This window comes from Geotrypetes seraphini, chromosome 9 (assembly GCF_902459505.1).
Source record: "Geotrypetes seraphini chromosome 9, aGeoSer1.1, whole genome shotgun sequence".
In the NCBI taxonomy this organism is placed as follows: domain Eukaryota; kingdom Metazoa; phylum Chordata; class Amphibia; order Gymnophiona; family Dermophiidae; genus Geotrypetes; species Geotrypetes seraphini.
In genome coordinates this window covers 148,692,918-148,717,151 of record NC_047092.1, presented here as the reverse complement: position 1 = coordinate 148,717,151, position 24,234 = coordinate 148,692,918, and the positions used below count along the sequence as shown (strand labels likewise).

Here is a 24,234-nt window from a genome sequence, read left to right as displayed (position 1 = left end):
AGTTTAGACCATCACCCCCATCCTCCATTCTCTCTCTCTCTTTGCCTCTCCCTGGAACTTCACACTTCTCTCTGGACTCTATAAGGCAGGGAAACTGCTTTGCTCTCACCTTAATTGTAATGCTTATGAATATTACTTTTCTGTAAGCCTATTTCTATAATATATTCTTTATGCCATCACTTCTGGCTATGCTTCTTATTTGATTCTACTCCTGGTGGATCTTCTGTGAAGGTATTGAACTCAGGACCTGGCATTGTAAGGACGCCTCACATAACCCCTACAACCTAATATTGTGGGGGCGCTACCAACCTTACAACCATCATCTGTTAACATTCATAATTCAATACCCCTGCCCCCAGACCTGGCCAATCACTACTAATACATTTAGGAACCTTCAGGATATTGACCCCGGTGCACTCCCCAGCACTTTCTCATCCCTCCCCTCAACTACTATGTCACACAAGTATGTCAATGAAGCTGTATTCTTCTATAACCCCATTCTTTCCTCTTGAGATAGATGACAGGAGCCTATGGGAGAGTTTTACAGGTTGTGAGACCTATTCCTGCATTTTGCTGGAGTTGCTGAAGTCACGGGCTTGTACAAACTGGTTTCAGTTCAGATGCTGAGATACTAATGTGTGACATGTGAATGTGTAGATTTCTTGCTGTGAAGTTTCTCAAGGACACCAAGCAGTGCTGGAAAGAACAATGAGCTATTTGACTGCTGAAAGCAAATGCAAGTCAGCAAGACACTCCATCTGGGAACCTAAGAACTGATAAAGTGATGTCAGGCTGAGGCATTGATACTGATGTACCCATGTGAAGAATGGAAACTTCAAGAAGAAGAAAGTTCCAGAAGCTATGCCCGTCCAGGGCCTCCAAGGGAAGAATGGAGGCTTGAACTAGGAGAGGGTTAGATATGCAGTTTGTCTGCTCCAATAGGGCGATATATATTCACAGCCAGGGGAATAGTCTAAGACAAAGATACTTTCTGTATAAAACCCCCATGCTTTGCCAGAGTTTTCTTTAGAGAAGCTGCGCCATGCTTACAGAAATATGCTGGCACTGTTTGTATGAGGTTTTTTCTCTCCGTTGAATATGTCCAAACTGATTTATTTCTGATTTGACAAATGCTGCTATAATACTTATTACTAGAATAAAAAGTTATTTGCTTTGGAATATACAATGTAATCTTGTGGGTTTTATTTTTATTTTTGGTTTTTTTTCCTTCACGATGGATCCCCAGTGAGGTAAAGTAATCAGCCTTTTACTTCACTCTGCTCTAGATACCCTCATGGCTCCCATTCCATGTACCGTAAGGCACGTCAAACTCTAGCTCTGGCTGACCTCCAACATCTGCTACATGTGCTCCTGTGCCCAATCAGTTGAATGTCTTTGGCTTAAATCCTGCACGCATGCTGACTTCATATATTTCAAAGTCATGCTGATATCCTTCCAGTCTGCCCTCTCACTTGCCAAACAAGAATACTATGCCCATTTAACTAAGTCTCTCATCCCTAACCCTTGCTGTCTCTTTACCACACTAAACTCCCTACTCAAAATGCCCTCACCTCCTATACCCCCTTCACTTTCTCCTCACTACTTCTACAGCAAGGTTTAGAAGATTCACCTTGTGTTCTCAACTAGGTCACCCCCTCCACCCCTTTCATCTGTCCTTTATTTATGTTTTCAAAAAAACAAAAGGATTAGGGGGCATGCAATGAAACTACTAAGTAGTAAATTTAAAACAAACTGGAGAAAATATTTCTTCACTCAACATTTAATTAAACTCTGGAATTTGCTGCCAGAGAATGTGGTGAAAGCAGATAACTTAGCAGGGTTTAAAAAAGGCTTGGATAATTTCCTAAAAGAAGAGTCCATAAGCCATTATTAAAATGGACTTGGAAAACTTCACTGCTTATTTCTAGTTTAAGCAGCATAATATCTGTTGTACTCCTTTGGGATCTTGCCAGGTACCTGTGACCTGGATTGACCACTGTTGGAAACAGGATATTGGACTTGATGTACCTTCGGGCTGTCCCAGTATGTCAACGCTTATGTTATGTTCTAAGTGAGCATTTGGGGGGTGGGAGCCTGTTTTGAGAAGGTTTCTGCCTTCAGTGATGGTACATTGGGAGGTGGAAATGTCTGAAGTAGCCCCCTCCATGCTTTCCTTCTGATGCGGTTCACCTCCAATGACACAACTTCCTGTTTCCTCTTGGGCAGACCGTGGCAGAAGGAAAGCACAGAAGGGTCTGCAGCAGTGCTTCAGAATTGGTGCCACAGCCAGTTTGTCAGTGAGACAGTAAAGGCAAGGATGACAATGGACCAGTGCTGAAAAAAGGGGGAAGGCATGACAGCCTACAGAAAACCTCCCCAGTGCTGTGGAGCCTAGGGAAGTTGCCCTGTTTGCCCTCCCCTAACGCCGACCCTGATTGTTTCATTTGTTAAGATTCATATTGTGTGACTGTATGAGTTTGTTTATATGTTTTTACTATAACCTGATTTGGTTTAAAGCAGGATATAAATGGAAAAAAATAAATTAAATAAGGCAGCCTGATCTCTAGAGCAAAGAATAAAATGGCACCCAACCCACACCTCCAGCTATCCAAAAGAGGAGCCCCCCTGCAAACCTTGGTCAGGAGGAGGGTGAGGAGGTCCTCTCTCTTAAAACATTGGTTAGGCAGTTGCCTCAAGAAAAAAAAAAGAATTTTACTTATGTTCCCAGGCTATATATGCTAAAAAAAAAAAAAAAAAAATTTTGCTGACGTTATAATTAACAAAAATAGTTTAAGTTTAAATTATTTAGCCTTGATATTATATACTAGTCTTTAAGCCCGTTACATTAACGAGTGCTAGAATAGATGTCTGTCTGTCTGTGTTTCTTTATCTCTCTCTCCTTGGTCGCTGTCTGTATCCTTCTGTCTCCCCCTCCCCCCCTGAGCAAAGCTGTCTGCACTCAGCACCCACCTCCCCTCCAAATGTCTCTCCATGGCCCTCTTCTGTCTTCCCACCCCAGAGCAAAGCTGTCTGCCCCCAGCACACCTCCCCCCAAAGCATCCCCCTTTCCCTATCTCTCCATGGCCCCTTCTGTCTCCCCCCAGCACACCCCTACTCCCAAAGCAGCCCCCTTTCCCTCTCCCTGTCTCTCCATGGCCCCTTCTGTCTTCCCCCCCAGAGCAAAGCTGTTTGCCCCAAGCACCTCCCCCCCCTAAAGCAGCCCCCTTTCCCTCTCCCGCTGACTCTCTCTCTGGCCCCCTTTCTTTGTCTGTCTTTCTGTTCCTCTCCCTGCCCCTGTATCTTTCTTTCTTTCTTTCTGTCTCCCTCCCTCCCGCTGTCTGTCTGTCATTTTTCCCCATTTCCCTGTGCAGCAGCATTTCCATCCCACTTCCCTATGCAGCAGCAACAGCATTTCCCTCCTATCCCCCCCTTTCCTGTGCAGAAACAGTAGCAGCATTTTCCCCCACCCCCCTTTCCCTTCTCTTACCTTCTCTTCCCTGCTCCGTTCGGCCCCTCCCCCTTCTTTTACTGCCGTTGTCCTGCTTCATCCGGCCTGCTCCTGACCCTCCCACCGCCGACAAACCTCGGGGCTCCAGCCGCTTAGGCAGCAATTTAAACACGCTGCTTCGCGGCCTTCCACTGCCGATTTCCACTGCCGCGTCTGTCTCCGATGATGTCATCTGAGACGCGGCAGAGGAAATCGGCAGTAGAAGGGCGCGAAGCAGCATGTTTATAGTGCTGCCTACGCCGCTGGAGCTGGGAGGTTTGTGGAGGGTCAATGGCCGGAGCGGGGCTGCTGTCCACCGGAGCGGGGCTGCCACTGCTGCAGCCTATGCTGCTGAAGCCGGGAGGTTAGGAGAGAGAGAGAGAGCACAGTTGCGCGCCTCCAGCCCCCGCATGCGCCCTGAGGTTTAGAATGTTGCCACAGAAGCACACTTCAGGGTGCCAGCGCTCACAAATTTTCAAGAGCGCATGCGCCTCTAGCATTTTATTATTATTGATATATAAAAGACTGACCCCTGATCCTACACCATCATGGTGGTAAATACAAATATATATTCTGCATTCACAGAAGCCTTTCTTAACACAACAATGGGTGCAGAGCAAAACAAATGCATTTCCCTTTCCGAGTCACCACAACAAATCCGGTTATGGTTTTGCCTCAGTGACAGCAATATAACTCCCTTCCAGTAGCAGACATGTTGTCATTCAGGACCTGTAGAACAAATTTAACCATAACAGCACCAAAAAGGTCCTTTCTAAGAAAAGGCAGTATCAATACACTCAGGGCTCCTTTTACAAAGGTGTGTTAGGGCCTTAACACGCGGAATAGCGCACGCTAAAATGCCATGCGCACTAGCTGCTACCGCCTACTTTTGAGCAGGTGGTAGTTTTTCGGGTAGCGCACGCTATAGCACACGCTAATCTGGTACGTGCGCTAAAAACGCTAGCGCACCTTTGTCAAAGGAGCCTGAAGAGAAAATGCTGGATTGCTACAAATCACTATCAACACTCATTGCTAGCAGAATCACACATGCAGAACATAGATGGACCATCTCCAAATACAGAATGTGACTATAAACTCAAAGTAAAAACATGTATGTAAACAAAAATGAACCCCAAACCCCAAGCCAGACCCGGCATGTAATGCAATACCACAGCAATAAAAAGATGCATTTCTTCCTGTACTGTTCAAAACATAAAGACAGAAGATGTCAATTCCCAATCACTAAATAAGAAATAAAACTATTATTTATATTTAGTTGTCTGATGATTTTATTTTTTTAAAATCATATTGGTTCCACTCTCTGTTTCTTCTTTTCTCTATCTTCTGTACTCATTATCCAGTGCCTCCTGTCGATTTGCTATTTTTTTTCTCACCTCCTTCACTTCTTCCCAGACATTCTTCTATTTTGCTCCTTCATGCTCATTTTTCTTCCATTTATTTTTGTGCTTGTCAGCCAATTCACATTTCAACCCTCCTCGCCGGCCATTTTCATGCTCTCTCTTTTTACAGCTTCGGTTTATAGCTTTCCATCTCTGCCCATCCATGACCAACATAGCCCCTCTCTCTTCACTTCACCTCCATCTATGTCAGGCATCTCTCCTCTCTTCCCTTTCCCTGTGTTCAGCAGCTCCCTTTCTTTTCTCTTCCTGCTCCCTTCCCAACATCTTCCTAAATCTCTCCTTCCATCTCCCATGTTCAATATTTCCCATTCCACCTCCCCATGCCCAATATTTTCCCTCAAGTTTCAAGTTTATTTATTATTTGATTAATCGCCTATTCCAAATTCTAAGCGATGTACAAATTGGTAAAATACATTATCTAAAATAGACATAAAATAGACCTACATAATTAACAAGGGGATAAGTCACAAAAAAACAAAAAACAAAACTAATTAAGTTAAGACATGAATACAATAGGGAAGGTAGGATAGAAATACAATCTTTAGAAAGGAAAGAGTCAACAATTAAAGGTTAAACACAACAGGAATGGTAGGACAAATAAATAAGTAAGATAAAAGTAAACAAAAGAGCAATTAACGAAAGAGCAAATTAACATTTCAATTAAGTATTGAACGCATCTTTAAAAAGAAAGCTCTTAAGTTGGCTCTTAAATTTTTCCAAATTATTCTCCTCTCTTAAGTATAGTGGGAGTGAATTCCAAGTCTGAGGCGCCGTAACAGTAAAAATAAATTGCCTACGAGTATTGATAATTTTAAGAGAGGGGATGACCAGCAAGAGTTGGACATTTGGTCTCAGAAGTTTGGGAGAATTATAAGGTATCAATGCTTTATAAATAAAAGCTGGAGTTTTATAAAATAGAGATTTAAATGTAAGTAAAGATAATTTATATAGAATACGATGGGAGACTGGAAGCCAATGTGCATTTTGAAGTAAAGGAGTTACATGGTCAAACGTCTTTGCTCCACTTCCTTTCCATGCTGCTGCCGTCCTCAGGCTGAAATAGAAAATGACAGTGCAAGGCCTTAGCAATCATTCACTCAACATCTCTCCTGGTCCTCTTCACCATGACATCATATGCCACAAGGGAAGAGGCACCATATCGCCTCTGCAGCCCTTACCATCGAGCAGCTCCCAGCTTTTTGCCAGACTCATACATTGGTAGCTGTACCACTGCTTGATCCTTCCTACAGCATAAAATTTATCCAATTTCAATGTTAACGTTTTAAAAAGAAATCAGTGGCATCGCCAGACATATCAAGATAGGAACTTATCCAGGTCGAAGCCGTCCCTCTCACCAAGACCATATCAGGGCATTCAGAGGTATTTTCTGGATAATACTGCTAAGAATCCAGACAGGTTGCTTAGCAATGTCTGGGTAGTGCAAGGCAAGAGCTAAGGCAGACCTGGAAGTTACCTGATTAGCAGTGATAGTCCACTAACCCCCAAATTCATACATGGTGCCATTGAAAATGCATTTATAGAAAAGGGCAAGTTATATGCATAGCATAATTACCTAATTTGCACTAAATTGGCAAATAATTGATGATGAATACCATTAATTGGTGTCAACAAGCAGTAACTAGCGCTAATAGACTTACACTATTATTGCATAAACAGCTCGCCAACTTCTCCCATGTGCAAATGCAAAGGGGGTGTTCACATGGAGGGAGCATGGGTGTGTCAGAGACGTTCTGACTATTCTTGCTTGCATTTTATAAAATATTTGCATTTCATATCCAAGTGCCGCCTTTTATGCCAGCCATAGGTAGGAATCCCAGATTTTAGTTGACCAAAATCCGGAACCATAGCCCCACCCACAGGCCCATCCAGCCCTGCCCCATTACACCCATGTCTGGAGCTGTCAGTAGCTGTTTGCGTGTGATTTGTGAGGGTGTGTCCTCTGCGCCTATTGTCAGAATGCAGCCCTTAGGCGCGGGACACACATTTACACAAAACATGCACAACAGCTCTGTCCATATTGCATGTGAAACCAAATAAATGCAAAAATCAACTTGCTTGAGAGCTATGGCAATCAGGAACCATACTGGGCCTGCTCAGCTCTTGTGTGCAGGTAACAGACACAGTTCCTCCCCCTTTCACCGGGATTCTCATTTCTCAGCACAAATAGCATGCATTTGATTTGCATGCTATTTGTGCTGAGTATAGCCCGGCACATCATAATCACTCCCAACCTTGTGTTTTCTACCAGGTTGGAGCCTTTTGCATCCTACCTTGACTATCCAAGTCTAAAACCCTGTGACAGCTAGTGTTTACGCTGACTGCTGCAGAATCAATATTACCCTTGGAAAGTTTCTTATGACAACAGGATCCTCAGCCCTTAATTCTGCATTTCTGAAGAAATCTGATGACAAAAAATAATTATAAACAAGCACACTTCAATTAATTTGTTCTCCTAATATACATACAGTACATATGTTCGAACAGCTTGTAAATTAGTTTATAGGCACACTTCACTGAAGACCGTGCTTGGATTTGCTTTCCGTTTCATTTTTCGAGCTGAGCTCCTTAGATTTGAATTTTAACAACATAAGAGCATAAGACTAGCCATACTGGGTCAGACCAGTGGTTCCTCTTGCCCAGCATCTGGTTTTCAACAGTGGCCAATCCAGGACACAAGTATGTGGCCCAAACCCAAATAGTATGACATTCCATGCTACCAATGCCAGGGCAAGCAGTGGTTTTGCCCATGTCACTCTCAATAGCAAACTATGGTCTTTTCCTTCAGGAACTTGTCCAAAACTTTTTTAAACCCAGCTAGGCTGAGCACTTTTACCACATCCTCCAGCAATGAGTTCTAGAACTTATCTATTCTTTGAGTGAAAAAAATATTTCCTCCTATCTGTTTTACAAATATGTCCATGTAATTTCATTGAGTGTGCCCCGGTCTTTATGCTTTTTGAAAGAGTGTCATCCCTTGGCGAGGAGTTAATAGCTAATTATTGGCGTCAAACACTTGCAAACCAAGCTACTTGCTATCCATATTTTACTGTATATGAATTTTTATATGAAAGGTTAACAAAATGGCATAAAAGTACAAGTTATTATATGCACACCCATCACTTGTATGCTAGCAACTGGCCATCACATATTTAAAACTTGTGTACATGAGATCCCAAAGTCTATATTTGTTATTCCATAGACTCTATAAGTGTTAGCAATGTAAGTCATTTTCTCCATACATGACAGAGGTTTATCCAGTGCCAGAGCACAATAGGAAGTCAAATGAATAGCTTTATGAATCCTTTCTGCAAAGCTGCTTGCACATCATAGTCCTTGTTTCACCCTGGCCTTCTGGGTTTTTGATTTTTTATAACTCCCAGTCAACCCAAATAAAGGAAATAGATATGAATCTCAGATATCTGAATTGCTGTTAATGGCACTGCTATAGGCAATCAGTGTAATGGGTTACCTTTGTCAAACAGTCTTTCCCTGAAGCAAATTAGCTAAAGTGATTACATAGACTAGTACTGCTAAAATCATTAAGCTAATATTCAGAGTAGTGAAGATGCAGAAGGATTGCGAAGACCTGCAACAGGACATAAACACGCTCGAGAAATGGACCACGACATGGCAAATGAGGTTTAATGTGGATAAGTGTAAGGTGATGCATGTTGGTAACAAAAATCTTATACACGAATACAGGATGTCCGGGGTGGTACTTGGAAAGACCCCCCAGGACAGATACTTGGGAGTACTGGTCGACAAGTCGATGAAGCCATCCGCGCAATGCACTTCGGCGGCGAAGAGGGCGAACAGAATGCTAGGAATGATTAAGAAGGGGATCTCGAACAGATTGGAGAAGGTTATCATGCCTCTCACCTGGAATACTGCATCCAGCCCTGTTCGCTGTACATGAAGAAGGACACAGTACTACTCGAAAGGATAAAGAGAAGAGGAACGAAAATGGTTACGGGGCTGGAGGAGTTGCCGTACAGCGAGATATTAGAGAAACTGGGCCTCTTCTCCCTCGAAAAGAGGAGATTGAGAGGGGACATAATAGAAACATTCAAGATACTGAAGGGAATAGACTTAGTAGATAAGGACAGGTTGTTCACCCTCTCCAAGGTAGGAAGAATGAGAGGGCACTCTCTAAAGTTAAAAGGGGATATATTCTGTACAAACGTAAGACAGTTCTTCTTCACCCAGAGAGTGGTAGAAAACTGGAATGCTCTTCCTGAGGTTGTTATAGGGGAAAACACCCTCCAGGGATTCAAGACAAAGTTGGACAAGTTCCTGCTGAACCGGAACGTACGCAGCTAGGACTGGTCTCAATTAGGGCACTGGTCTTTGACCTAGGGGCCGCCATTGGAGCAGACTGCTGGGCGCGATGGATCATTGGTCTGACCTAGCAGTGGCAATTTTTAAGTTTTTATGTTTATGTTTTTTTATGCAGTTGAAAGGCCAAGAACAACAAATCCTTTCCAGTTTCCCCCTTGCACAAAACAGCTCTGGAATAGAGAGTTGCGCGGGGACAGAAATCCCACCCGTCCCCGCCAAAGTCCCACCCGTCCCCGCGAGGAATTCCCTCCGTCCCCACCCGTCCCCGCGAGGAATCCCCTCTGTCCCCACCCGTCCCTATAAAATACAGAAATAGTTATTTCATTTAATTATGCTACTGAATTAAAGGCTCTTGTAGAAACCCATTTACAAATAAGCAAAAAGACTTTATTAATTTGGAAATATTAATTGGGAAGAATACATACTTTGTAAACTGGTTTCTACCAGAGCCTCTAATGTTTATAAATTTTTATCAATACAACTAATATACTACTTTATCCTAAAGCAAAAAATAAAAAAGAAATAGAATTTTTTTTCCTACCTTTGTTGCCTGGTTTCTGCTTTCCTCATGTTCTCATTCAATTCCTTCCATCCACTGTCTCTCTTCTCTCTGCGTCTTCCATTTGCTCTGTTACTGTGCCTCCCTTTCTCCCCCCTTCCAAATAGGTCTGGCACCCATCTTCTTCCCTCCACTCTCCCCATAGTCTGGCATCTCTGTCTTCTTCCCTGCCAGCGTCTTCTCCCCACTCTCTCTTCCCCATTTCCTTTTAGCATCCTTCTCCCCCCATCTTCCCCATGTCCTGTCAGCGTCCTTCTACCCCTCTGTCTTCCCCATGTGCTTTCACTGTCCTTCTCCCCCTCTGTCTTCCCCATGTCCTTTCAGCGTCCTTCTCTCCCTGGTCTTCTCCATGTCCTTTCAGTGTCCTTCTCCCCCCTCCCCCGTCTTCCCCATGTCCTTTCAGCATCCTTCTCCACCCCTTTGCCTTCCCTATGTCCTTTCAGCATCCTTCTCCCCCCCCATCTTCCCCATGTCCTTTCAGCGTTCTTCTCCACCCTTTTGTCTTCCCCATTGCTTTCAGTGTCCTTCTCCCCCCTCAGTTTTACCTTAAGCGCCTTTTCCTCTCCACTCCACCTTTCCTCCCTTTCTCCCTCCCTGCCCCTTACCTTTGTGACGCTTACCCGCCCGAATGACAACAGAACAGGTCCGGTCCAACAAACCTCCCTGCCCTTTAGCCGCGAATCTAAATTACCTTCTTACAGCAGCTGGAGTATTGAAGCTGCTGTAAGAAAGTAATTTAGATTTGCGGCTACAGGGCAGGGAGGTTTGACGGACCGGGCCTGTTGTCAGTCGGTCGGGGGACCTGGCTGGCTGTGCTGCACCCGGGGCGGACCGCCCTCTGCCTTGTACCACTGCCTTTTCCCTGCCTGCCCTGCCGCAGTACACGAATGGAAGTCTTCACGATGTCAGCGCTGACGTCGGAGGGAGGGAGGGTTTTGCTTAAGCCCTCCCTCCGACGTCAGCGCTGACATCAGGAAGACTTCCGTTCGGCTGTGTGCGGCAGGGCAGGTAGGGAGACGAGCCTCGCGGCTGAATACACCCAGCCCCGAAGGAACCCCGTGACCCTTGGAGGCGTCCCCACGGGATCCCTGTGACCCTAGGGGGCGTCCCCACGGGATCCCCGTGACCCGAAGGGGGAACCCGCGGGATTCCTGTCGTCCCCGTTCCCATGCAGCTCTCTACTCTGGAACTCCCATCTGGGTAATTGATTTAGGTTAAGACAGCCTTTTTTGCTGGACTAAATTAATCCATTAGCTATGTGGATAGTGGCTTATTATCAGGGCTGGCTCAGCTAGCAGGCACAACTAGGTAGTCACCTAAGGAAGCAACTTTTTCGGAGCAGCAAAGATAAGGTTATCAGATTTTCTGGAACTAAATTTGAGGTTTATATATTTTTGGTGGAGTCTAGTTTCAGAAAATAAAATTAATCTATTCCCGTTACTGAATTCTTATTACTATACTAAAGTACTAATTTCCTGCCTTCACTACAGGAGAAGCTAGAGTTCTGTTGTGCTGTCAGCTTCTCCTGCTCTGGAACCCACACAGCTGCATTCACACTTTCACCCACAAATGTCTGAGAAATGGAAAGAAACCCTTTTATTTCTTTTCTCTTTAAAAAGCCCAAGGCAGCACTAGCACCTTTGAGCTCCTGAAAGAGCCTTTTCTCCCTCCTACCTACAGTGGGGTTTTGATATCTCAGAAACCTTTAAAACAAATTTCCTCCTCAAACAGTTCTAAAATTAAACAAATTGTACAATTGCTCGCTTTTACATTTTAACCCTTATGAATAGAACCTAAGAGGGAATCAATTAACAGCTCTTATTCTTTAAGACAGAGCTTCAGTAGCACTTCCTCTATTTTAATTCCCTCCATTATTTGGGGAAAACTAGCAAATAAGCTGGAATAAGTCAGTAATTGTTTTTTTATAAATCTTTCTTGGTTCAGTTACTTTTAAAAGTACTTTAAAAGTTACAGCCTAACCCTTTTTCTCAGGAAATTCACTGCAAAACCTCTTTCTCTCATTGCAAGCATCTAGCTTTATTTTTCCAATCACTATCTCTCACAAACCCCTCTAACTCTCAATTTTACAGTCAAATATTCTTTCACACAGACAGCAGCTTTTCAAAACCCCTCCTGTTTTCCACTATGTCCATTACTCTCCACCAACTGTCTTTGGAACTCACACACTTACAGCCTTAGCCAACCATTCAGGAGAGAGCTTACATCCAGATTCAAACATCTTGAGATTCCAATCTCTATTTTTAATCAAAAATAATATACAAGGCCTTCATTTTTGGCTTAAAACACACCAACTCAGGTCTCCAACATTTGCTAAACTGAATTCAGCTGAAACCCCCACTCTTAAAAAGGGAACACTATTAAACTTCAGGGGCTTTACATAAAATCAGGACTAATTTAAACCTATGGCCTACTCAAACAATCTCTCAGGACCCCCCAAACAATTGTCCCCAAATGTTCAAACCTATCAGGGGCAAAATATTAATAAATATTCATATCAGGTGTCAGTCCAGGCCTCCTTTAACTGCACTGCACATGTGTGAATTTTAGTGCCATTTCGTCTTTCCTGAGCCCCCTCTCCCTTCATCCTCAGCACTCTCTGGGGCTTAATCCTGAAATGATGCATGTTTCATGCATATGTGACAGTAGGGTTACCATATGGCTCCAGAAAAAGGAGCTGACTCTATATTGAATAGTAATAGGAAGATATACAGTGATATTCTGTGAATTATTATCAATTGGTTTACTACTAACTTTCACAGTTATTAATTTTTTTCCGTTTATATTTAATCCTTATCATAGATAAATATCTAAAATTGTTTCGGTGATGTGCTCAGACCTGTAACCCAACAAATAGTGAAGCCACTACCATGAGTTTAACAAGGGGACCATCATTGCAACCACCTGTCCCCGGCCCTCCCTAAGTGATCTTATTACTATTCAGATACTCTTTTTGTACTTATCTGAATGGAGAGGTTTCAGCTGTTCATCTTTGTCTTTGTTAAATCTCACTGGTGACTGTGTTCTACCCAATATAGTGAAGTTTAAAATTCAAAATTCAAAATTCAATGCTGATTGTATTTGTCCTCATTTACTCCCGTCCCCCCGACTCGAGTTTCGTCTACTTCGTCGGGGAGGGACACTCATACCGGCTCGCTGAAAACAGACCTGAAGACTTTGAATGACTCTGTTTTCAGCGAGCCGGTATGAGTGTCCCTCCCCGACACTTAGGGAGGTCCGGGGACAGGTGGTTGCAATGATGGTCCCCTTGTTAAACTCATGGTAGTGGCTTCACTATTTATTGGGTTACAGGTCTGAGCACATCACCGAAACAATTTTAGATATTTATCTATGATAAGGATTAAATATAAACGGAAAAAAATTAATAACTGTGAAAGTTAGTAGTATCCAGAAAAAGGAGGACAGATTGAGACATCTGGGTTTTACTTCCATTGAATCCCTCTCTGGAATTCTTTCATTATACATATCTGCTCGATCCCGTACAGCCAAGCATGCACACGCCATGATGTCACCAGTGCACACAATTGTGATGAAATCACATGAATGCGCGGATGTCATTGCGCATCCGGCCTGACCCGGTCCTGAGTCGGGCCCTGCCTGCAGCCTCCCCCTCGCATGGAAATGAGTCCCTATGGATCGCAATGAAGGCTGGGCTCCTCACTCTGACCTTCTTGGCCCAACACTAAGGCCCAGATTCTCAAACCAGAACCAATTTTTTAGGTGGTGGTAGGCACCCAAACTCAGTTACATACACTATTCATACAGCATTTTTAACTGAGTTTTCAAGGCACCAAAAAAAAAAAAAAAAAATCAGTGCCAGAATTGAGCCTACAGAGGCACTTTAGGCCACAAGACCCCATTGTGGGCATGGCTAATGCTGGAAGTTGCAAATGGTCTAAAGCGCTTTCATAGGCACGAAAACCCTGGCCTACATTTCTGGCTCCTACTTTTGCCAGAGACGCGATTCTGTACTCAGTGCAGTCGTGTGATTGACACGTGATCAGCTGCAGTTTATAAGGCGGCAGCCAACCACTGCGCCAGTTACAGAATCCAGACCTAAATGCTAAGACACGCATATGAATATAACGGGCATCTTAAAATTTAACGTGCTGTAATCATTAACATTAAATTGGTTAGCACACTATAGTAAAAAGACCTCTATGTCATTCAATGATACTAGACCACAGTTTCCCAATCCTGTTCTGTTCAGCAAATACAATCTGTTGGATATTCATGGTATCCAGAATGAAACTAATGTGCATACATTGTACCACCAATGCATCTCTCACCAATGCATCTCTCATCTCATGCATATCTCATACCTGACAGGTTGTGGGGGTCAGCAGAACAGGTTTTGGGAAGCTCTCATCCAGCTGTATGGAAAAAAAATTCACAAGTCAAAGTACAAGGGATCTTTAAAAGTTTCCACACTTTTATTTGTTTAAACACTATTTATTAAATATCTGAAAAGCAAATTACAGTACTCCCCCGCGAACTCGCGGGTCAGTGTTCGCGGGTTTTTCCCTACACAAAAATATCATTTTTTGCGACCTGGGACACTGCCGTGCGTATCCTCCTGCCCTTTGATACGCCGCAAGCGCCACCGTCCATATTGGCACTCGCAGCAGCCACCGCAGCCACCCCTGCAGCCCTTTCCCGCCTCTGATCCGCGTTCCTAAACCGCATCCAATTATCGTGGTTTTTTAAAATTTGCGGGTGCTCCTGGAACCAACACCCGTGAATTTCGGGGGGGAGTACTGTATATCGCTTTTCCGTATAATCACCCTGTTTTGCCTGACTCTCTAGTCACATGACATTCTACGACACACTTTCTTACCACTTTTCCCGCCCCAACCTTTTCCCGTGTAAATATGAAAGTGTGGAAACATTTTGAAGAACCCTTGACTAAAATGGTAAATAGTGCGGTTAGTTTTCAAAACATTTTTCTGCAGGTACTTATAGGTAAAGCATGTTTGAAAAATGCACCCCTCCTTTTCGTGAATAAACACTTTCAGTGAGAAACTTGGGGAGAGAGGTGCTTTATATAACTAGTTGAAAAATTAACTCAACTACAGTTTCTGCATCTCAACAAGTGTGCGTGGGTAGGACAGTTATCTTATATAGTATGACTAAGAATGCATTAGCTGAGAGCAGGACGCCATGCAGACAATACAATGAAATAACTTCAAGTTCTTAATTTAGTTTCACTGTTAGATATGTGTATGCACACACACATTTGCTTATGTCAGTCTAGAAAAATGTGTGTTTGAATTAATAAGAGATCATATCTTTATTAAACAATCTATAAAGTAAATCTTGCATTTCCCATTCTGCCTGCATAAATTCCAAACGGAGCAGACTGTTATTCTTATGCAAGATGCTTCCATTTCACTATAAATAAGCAAACAATGGGACTCTCTTGTACTGTTTCATTTACCAGTATATCTCAAGAGAGGGAAATACCATTACTTTTTGAAAAATGCACTTAAGAAAATGCACCACAATTCACAGCTGCCCTCAAATTGATGTTTTCGTAAGAAGTCTTAGCAAAATTCTCTCATCCTTCAGACACATTTCTTCTAGAGCACTGTTCAGGAAATGAAGAAACTTTCCCTATCACTACCCATTCTGCACTTATCCCTTGGATAAATTAAGGACATTTGTTTTCAGTGCTTCTGCCTGACACATTTCGTTAAATTGACTTTACAACAGGTGACTAGATCTGGGACTTTGTTCATCTAAACTATTTGTAACCTCTATAGGGCATATGGGAATTTCTTGGGATTTGTCAAAAGATCAACTGGTTTAAAATAAGATATTCAGAAGATATTTAGCAGAAGAAGAAAAATTTGACAAGACCTAAAATAACAACATTTGAGGGCCACAGGAAGATGATTCTCTATTCACACTTCATTATCTCCCTCTGTTCAACCGCAAACACCCCCACACCTGAACACATGCATAAAAACTGATTCAACTTTTTCCTAAGCTAACACTGGCCAACATTCATTTTGATGCTTCAAATGTTAGACCTGTTTCTGGCTATATTTGACCTGCTGATTCCAAAAATGGCACCGGTTTTTCCTATCAGCTCTAATTTTTGAAATACAGATCATGTGCCATATATAATGTAACCATTTATTTTTTCCTCAAAATGGAACAGGAACCCTCCCTCCCCCCGCCCCCCGGATCCTCTCCCGGACACCGTTAAATATAGTGCAAAATATAGACCGCAGATATAAATTTTCAAAACTGACACATTTTGATCACTAAATTGAAAATAAAATCATTTTTCCTACCTTTGTTGTCTGGTGATTTCATGAGTCTGGTTGCACTTCCTTCTGGTTGTACATCCAATATTTATTTCTTTCATTTCTTTCTCTTTCTGTCTTTCTTTTTCCATTTCCAGCGAATTCTATAGTAACCACATTTCTTTTTCTCTAAACTAAGAAACACATGTTTTTGCTCTTTTTCTGTAAGTGCCATTGTCCTGGGGGGTAGAAAGCTTGAATCTTATCACTCCAAGCAGGCTGTAGCAGGCAACCAGCTGACTGCGGGGCCAGGCTCTTCTGGATGCAGCCACTCCAGCGAGGACCCCAGCAACACCTGCAGCTTGTGCGTGAGTTTCACCAGTTCCACCAACTCCTTGCTGTCTGGGTTGAACACCTCCAGTTCCTTCGGAGAGAACAACTGTCTCAGGAACACCTGCTTGTATAACTCCGGCTCGGTGATGGTGGCGAAATCAACCCCAGAGAAGCCACAGCAGAATATGTGGGGTTGACATCTTTCTCTCTCCCTGACCCCTCAAGCTGCCGCCACCAATGATTTCTCCAAGCCACCGCCACAGCAACAGGCCAGGTGCATGCAATGACTGCACAAGCCTTCCCCCCTGATGCCAATTCTGATGTCGGAGAGGAAGGTCCAGGCCAGCCAGGCAGCAATTGACTGGCCCGGAACTTCCTCTCCGACGTCAGAATTGATGTTGGGTGGGGGGGGGGGCAGGGGGGGAAGGCTTGTGCAGTCACTGCACACACCTGATCTGTTGCTGCGTCACGTTGGGGAAGCAGATCACCTGTCCTGTTGTCCCCATGTACAGCTTCGGGACGTTCTTTCTGAAAACGGGACATTTCATTGTCCCGAAGCTGTGCGTGGGGACAGCGGGACAGGTGATCTAAAAATGGGACGGCCCCATTCAAAACGGGCCGTATGGTCACTTTAGCCATATGCCACTCTTCATTCTGCTTGCCCATTAAAAAAATCACAATATTTTAATGTGGTGCTTAAATTAATATCTTTTTGGTATCGATTTGCATCAGATTATGTTTTGGGGACATTGATCCTGTCCTCAAGGGCATTGTTTGCAATAGCAGAGACAATATTTTGCTTTGCATTTCTATATTGATTTATATAAAAATAAGCACATCAAATATACCATATTTGTGTAGAGTTAAAATCCCGTAGGAATATTTGACTGCAGGCTCTACTTCATGGCTATTATTGTTGAGGTAGCTGTAGCAGCTGTAGCAGTATTGTGCGTCATCCATATTCTGCTAATGATGGATCCAGTGGCGTAGTAAGGGGGTGAAGGGGGTGGTCTACCTTGGGCGCCATGTTGGTGGGGGCGGTGACACCCCTCCTTCTCTCTGTCCCCCCACCTCTTCCCATTCCTCCCTTCCACACGCTGCCCCCCTTCCCTTCCCTCACACCTCTAGTTGAAGTTGTTGTTCGCAGCGGTCAACAATGTGCTCTTCGCGACCCCATTGGCTCTCCTGCTGACGTCACTTCCGGGAGCCATGCATAGGAAGTGACATCAGAGGGAGAGCCGACAGGGTTGCGAAGAGCACGTTGTTGACTGCTGCGAGCAACAACTTCAACTAGAGGTACAAGGGAAGGGTGAGCACGGCAGGCGGGATCAGGGAAGGAGAGGGGGGTGGAGACAAGGGGGGCACCACTGCCCCGGACGCTACTGGATGGATCTCACCCTCACTACGCTACTGGATGGATCTGTTCTGTGAGACAGATGAGCTTCCCTTTTCCCATCCCCCATCCATTCAAATTGTGAACTACTGAGTATAGCCAATTTTGACCTGTCATAACAACATAAGAATTGCCATACTGGGACAGACCGAAGGCCCATCAAACCCAGTATCCTGTTTTCAACAGTGGCCAACCCAGGTCCCAAGTACCTAGCTAGATCCCAATTAATAAAACAGATTTTATGCTGCTTATTCTAAGAATAAGCAGTGGATTTCCCCATAGTGGCCTATGGGCTTCCCTTTTAGGAATTTATCCAAACCTTTTCTAAACCGCGCTAATCTAACTAATTTTTCTACCTTTCCTATCCTAGGAATGGAGGAGTCAAGATTAATACAGAGTAGGAAAAATAAAGAGACATGTTATACTACTTCAAGAAAGAATGACTGAAATATGGAAAACAGCAAAAAAGATATTTGTACCTCCCTGCTGTCTGGGGAAGAGGGGGAGCACAGTGGGTTAGAGCCACAGCCTCAGCACCCTGAGGTTGTGGATTCAAATCCCATGCTGCTCATTGTGACCCTAGGCAAGTCATTCAATCTCCCATTGCCCCAGGTACATTAGATAGATTGTGAGCCCACCAGGACAGACAGGGAAAAATGCTCGAGTACCTGAATGTAAACCACTTGGGCTATATTTATTTATTTTAAAATGTTCTATTCCGCCTATGAACTAGGCAGATTACAAGGTAAACGTGCATAAAATGTCAGACCTACAAAAATACAAATTCAAATAAAAACATACTAAAATACGAACTCAATAAGAAATAAATTCAACAAGAAGAATGATCCTGGGAAATGAGTACTGTACATCAAAGCAGTGATTCCGTATTAATAGAAGGCTTTTACAAATAAATGAGTTTTCATTAGTTTTTTGAATGATCCAAAATTAGAAAATAATCTTAATGGTCCATTCAGTGCATTCCACAGTTTTGGGCCAGCTACAGAAATGGCCGACATCCACTATAAGTAGTTTATAAATACTTAAATAAATAAAACACACACACACTTTTTAACAAACAAAAGTGTGTATGTTATTTTGATCTCCATTTTGTGTGTACTTTTACCCATAGACAGATTATGAGATAACAAAATTCTATCTCCACAAGTGAAATATTTGGCCTGTTAAAAGGACTTTCATTCTTGTCCTTGAGTTGACATGAGAAATCATTTCTGTAGCTGATAACACATGATCCTTCATACCTGCCTAGATATTGCATTATTTCATTCTGTTATCCCATACGCAGATGCAAACAATGATTTTGTTTTGTTTTGTTTTTAAAGCTTGGTGCTCTCCCAGTTCATCCTTTGCGAGCCCTAATGTGGGATAGGAGTTATTTAGAGTATGGATTATCTTGGGAAGCATGAAATAGGGTTGTAAGCCCCCAGGGAGGGAACAGGCAGTTCTAGGCAAGAGCCAGGCCAAAACAAAATATGAACAAACATAAAACACATTAATATATTATGATGTGAAGGATGATAAAAAGTTCTCTACACATCCAAGGGTAGCTGCTATGAAATGCAATTTTAAAAAGCATGGGAGGGAATGGTTGACAGAGGCAAGAAATGAATTCAAATGAGCAATATCTAATAACAGAAAAAGAGTGGCAGGCTGGCAAAATGTACTAGGTGTGTCGTCCCCGTCCCCCCGTCCCCACAAAGCTGGGCTTTGCTTTCAATATAAGGGTTTTGTGGGGGGAGAGGAGGGGGGAAATTGTCAAGTGCCTCCTGCATTAAAACTGGACAGATTTGGATAGGTTTCATTATTTGATACATTTTTAGTGGCACAGAAACAACTTCACTTTATTAAGTGTGCTGAAACCAACGAGCACAGCCATTTTGCCAAACGCTTTTAAGTGGCCCAAAGAGATAAGGAAAGGCTTTGCAAATAAACCTTTCCATGACAACCTTGTCCAGGCGTGACAAGTGCTGTCCTAAGATTCATAAATGTGCAATCTGTTGCACTTATTCAAATGATAAAGACTAGAGAGGAACATATGGTGGAGTCTACGACATCTGTCAACAGCAACTACATGTGACCTGAACAGCTCACTGGTTTGCAAAGCTTGTCAACAAATTCATTTCCCTGAATTGAGTTCTATTTAGGAGTATGGAAGCCTTGCATCCTCTATAATAAATATTAGTTTTGCGAAAGTAAGTGGACAGTTGTTTGTAAGACTAAATGCGCTGATGATAATGGACAATCGCATATTCACACTGAAATTAATTGGCACATCTCTTTCATTACTAGGTTCTATGCAGTAACAGTCCACTCGAATCATTAGACTACTGGCTACAGAATCAGAAAACGCTATGTCGAATTAGTTTGGTGGAAGACAAGTCAGAAAACCGCTGTGGTTCAGTAAGTGTGGAAGTATTAATTTTCTGTTCATTGAAAAAATGTATTCAAACCCATGGCCTCCATATAAAGCTACTGTAAGTGGGTGGTGATAGACTTAAAGGTCTAAATATGTATTTTAGGACTGCAGGAAGATACAAATTTTTAATCATGATTAATCCCATGATTAAAAGTTGCCTACCAGCATCTTATTTCTACCTCTCCCTCCCTCCCCTCTGGCCGCTGGTCCAACATCTCTCCCTCTCTCCTTCCCCCCCCCCCTTTTTTTTTTCTGGTCCAGTCAAAGGGGAGCTACACCTTCAGCAGAGCAGAAAACTTTTCTACTGTCCCTTCCACAATATTTACTTCACAGTAATGATAAAATAAAGGAATAAAAAAAAAAAAAGATCAAAAACGGCACACTACCTTTACCACAGGCTCAGAAAGAAACAAGAATAACTTCACATACCATCAGAGTATCTATGCCACTCTCTGCCTTAAACCCACAGAGCACAAGGAGAAAGGGGTGCTAGAAACCCCAACATACCCATACATACTGCAGCCTTCAACCAAACAAGAGATATTACCCCCCCCCCCCCCCAGGCTGGCATCTGCCCCCCTCTCTCATCCCTCTGTGTGACAAGAAGTACAGCATTTAAGAGAACATCGTGTTGCTATCTTTGAGAACATACAGGTTATAGCGTGTTGCTATATTGTGAATTATATGCATTTCACTTTAACTCTGAAGCACCCTGCTCCATCCTGCAGAACCGGAAGTCATTTATTCTACGCCACTAAAACAATCTGTCAACTTTAATAACCAGCTTTTTGCACAAGAATGCCTATTTCTCTCTGTCCTGTAAACAGCCACATTTATCCCAGACTGCTACTCCACTTCACTGCCTTAAAAACAAATAAAGCCACTTTCATTCCTCAAATCTGGTACTAAAATTAGTTCTTTATAGAAAAAAAAAAAAAAAACAACTGTTACAGAAGCTTCTGCTGTGGCTCCAAGATCTGCTCAATGTCCTTCCTGTGAATGCAGTGATTGCAAAAATGTTTAAAATAATCCATGCAATTTTAATGTAAATGTTGTGTGAAAACTGAAGCGCAAGCTTATGTCTTTACAGACCCTGACCAATTTAAGCGCTTTCTCGACGCTAGGACTCCACCTGGACCAATTTCTGTATTCACTCCTTCATCCAATGCGACTCAGATTCTCATTTTTAAATATTTAGCTGGATTGTTTGACTAAATTTCTTTGTGTTTTCTAGTTTAATATTAGCTAAATACTCTCCTGCTTAACGAGGGGGGCCCTTTTACTAAGCTGCTCTTAAAAGTGAACCGCGGTATCACTAGTGCGGGCTTTCCCGCACTTTGTGGCTTCTTTTAACATGTTTATTTATGTTTATTAAGATTTGATATAGCGTTCCAGCATTTTACTGACCTAAGCGGTTTTACGATGCAACAATTGACTAATGAAAGGAACTCCATTGAAGATAGGAAAGATAAAGATGGAGATAGAGATAGACAAGATATGTATCTCCTAACAAGTATTCAGTGAGGATAAAAATAAAGATTAAAAATAACATAATAGTTAATTATTAATTTAAAAGATTAAAAATTAATTATTTAATTAAATTAAATTTAAAAAAATGAAATAAACATACATCAAATATATATGCGGTATCCCCCCCCAAGTAAGAGTGGATACCACATATATATTTGATGTATGTTTACATTTCAGAGTTATACAGGGTTGGGGGTAATGATGTCTTTTAATTTCTGTAGTTCAAAAGTGCTTTGTAATGGGTTTGATGTGTTTCAGATGTATATATTTATATTGCACTATTCATATTGGAAAATAATAAAATTTATTTAAAAAAAATAAATAAATAAAATAAATTCTAGTCAGATATTAAGTCCTGATACTAGAAGGCTTCTGTAAAATAGCCAAATTTCCTATTTCCCCCATTTGCACACTGAAAAAGCTTTATAAATATACCCCTGTAAGCAGTGGTTTTGCAAGGGAAAGTACATGTTTACTTTTCCTTTCTAAAATTTCGTCTAGCTACATTTACCCGGGCTTCATTCATTTAGGTAGCCGATTTTCTAATTGTCCTTGAAATGCATGCACGAAGGTTGGTTTGAAAGAAGAATTTCCATAGCTCTGTAACAAAGGCACCTTAAGGCTGTCTAGCAAGTTAGGATGGTTTTCATATGCAAAATGAATTATTTGATGAAGGGGTCCCATCAAGTCTATTTGCCTTTTTTTTTTGCTATTCTGTCATCATTACTTCGGAATCTTACTATACCTGCTGTCTTGAGTTGCTGATGATTGCAATTTGCATGCAATCTGGAATGAAAACAAGCACAACAGGGAAAACAATATGCTGTGCATACATTGCCTGGATAACAGAGAAAAAAATATCCTCCAAAAGCTCAATTAGGGAGTAAAGTCAGGGGGGTGGGTCATTAGAGTGGGCAGACTTGATGGGCTATAGCCCTTTTCTGCCGTCATATTCTATGTTTCTATGTTTACCACGGGGACAAATTTGTCCCCATTCCCATTTTCCCGCCCCTTCCCCGTGAGTTTTGTCCCTGTCTCTGTCCCTGACCCATTCCGGTAAGCTCTGCCTTAACCACACAAGCCCCAAACACTTATGATTTTAAAGTGTTTGAAGCTTGTGCAGATGAGGACAGAGCTTAGGCATTGGTGGAATGAGGCATTATGACATCACAATCTGAGCTCTAGAATGTTGCTACTTATGATTTTAAAGTGTTTGAGGCTTATGCAGATGAGGACAGAGCTTAGGCATTGGTGGAATGAGGCATTATGACATCACAATCTGAGCTCTAGAATGTTGCTACTTATGATTTTAAAGTGTTTGAGGCTTGTGCAGATGAGGATGGAGCTTGCAGGAATAGGGCAGGGACAGGAAAAGAACTCACGGGGACGGACGGTGAAAAATTTGTCCCCGTGTCATTCTCTAAGCTCAGTCCTTTTTCTTTACTACCAGATAAGCCTTATTCTTGCAAACTGTGATGCTGTTCTCTTAACGCCATCTTTTTATTTAACCGCTTCTTAATAAATATTAGTTTTGCACAGTTGATTTTGGCATAATTTGAATTAATGGATTCTATAAATAGCTGCTCTGGGTCTGTTAGAAAAACTGAAAGTGAGGTTCCTGATGGGTTTAGTGATGTTAGCAGATCAGCATGGGAAAAAAAATGTTTAGTGATGCACAATTAAGCCTGTTAATTTCTAGATTGCCCTGTGAGCTTTTAGGAATGTGTATGGAATCAGCAACAAATTTTGCAGGATAGAAGGAGTAGCCTGATGGTTAGAGCCGCAGGTTGAGAAGCAGCTGTACCAGGTTCAAATCCCCTAGATCTTGCTTTTGATCTTGGACAAGCATTCTGCTATTCACTGTTTCATATACAGTCCTTATACCAAGCTGCATTAGGCTCTAAAATGTGCCTAATACAGCAAAAATGGACTACCGCAAATTGCACTCCCCACTTTTTCGAGAGTTACACTGGTTACCGGTCTCTCACCGAACTACATATAAAATTCTCCTAACTTTTAAAATCAAGACCTCTCACCTCCCTGTCTTTCTAGATAAATATCTCTTTCCACATACCCCTCCTAGGGTCCTTAGATCTACGAATCAAAACCTGTTGACAGTACCTTCAATCAAGGACCTATTCTATACTAGAAATTCCATTTTCTCAGTAGTTGCTCCCTCGCTCTGGAATGCAATGCCATTTTATCTTGGCAATGAAAATTCCTTAAGTAAATTTTAAACAAATCTCAAAACATTTCTCTTTAAAGATGCCTACCAATAAGTGAGGGGGGGGGGAAAGCTTTTAAGGAGCGACATCCCTGTTTCCCTCTCGTTGCTCTCCATCCCCCTACCCTTCCTATTATTTTTATTTATCATTGTAATTAAAACTTCCCTATCCCCCAAAACCTTTCATTTCTAATCAGTCCTAAT

At 42.3% G+C, this 24,234-nt stretch overlaps 1 protein-coding gene across 2 annotated transcripts in view; it reads left to right on the top strand.

Moving 5' to 3' along the window:
* The window catches only part of SPHKAP (SPHK1 interactor, AKAP domain containing), a 207,270-nt gene that overhangs the window by 101,688 nt on the left and 81,348 nt on the right, over positions 1–24,234 (top strand). For both annotated transcript variants that reach the window (XM_033959773.1, XM_033959772.1), the window contains exon 3: positions 20,150–20,260. In XM_033959773.1, coding sequence (XP_033815664.1) covers positions 20,150–20,260 — 111 coding nt within the window. The remainder of the gene's footprint in view (positions 1–20,149; positions 20,261–24,234) is intronic.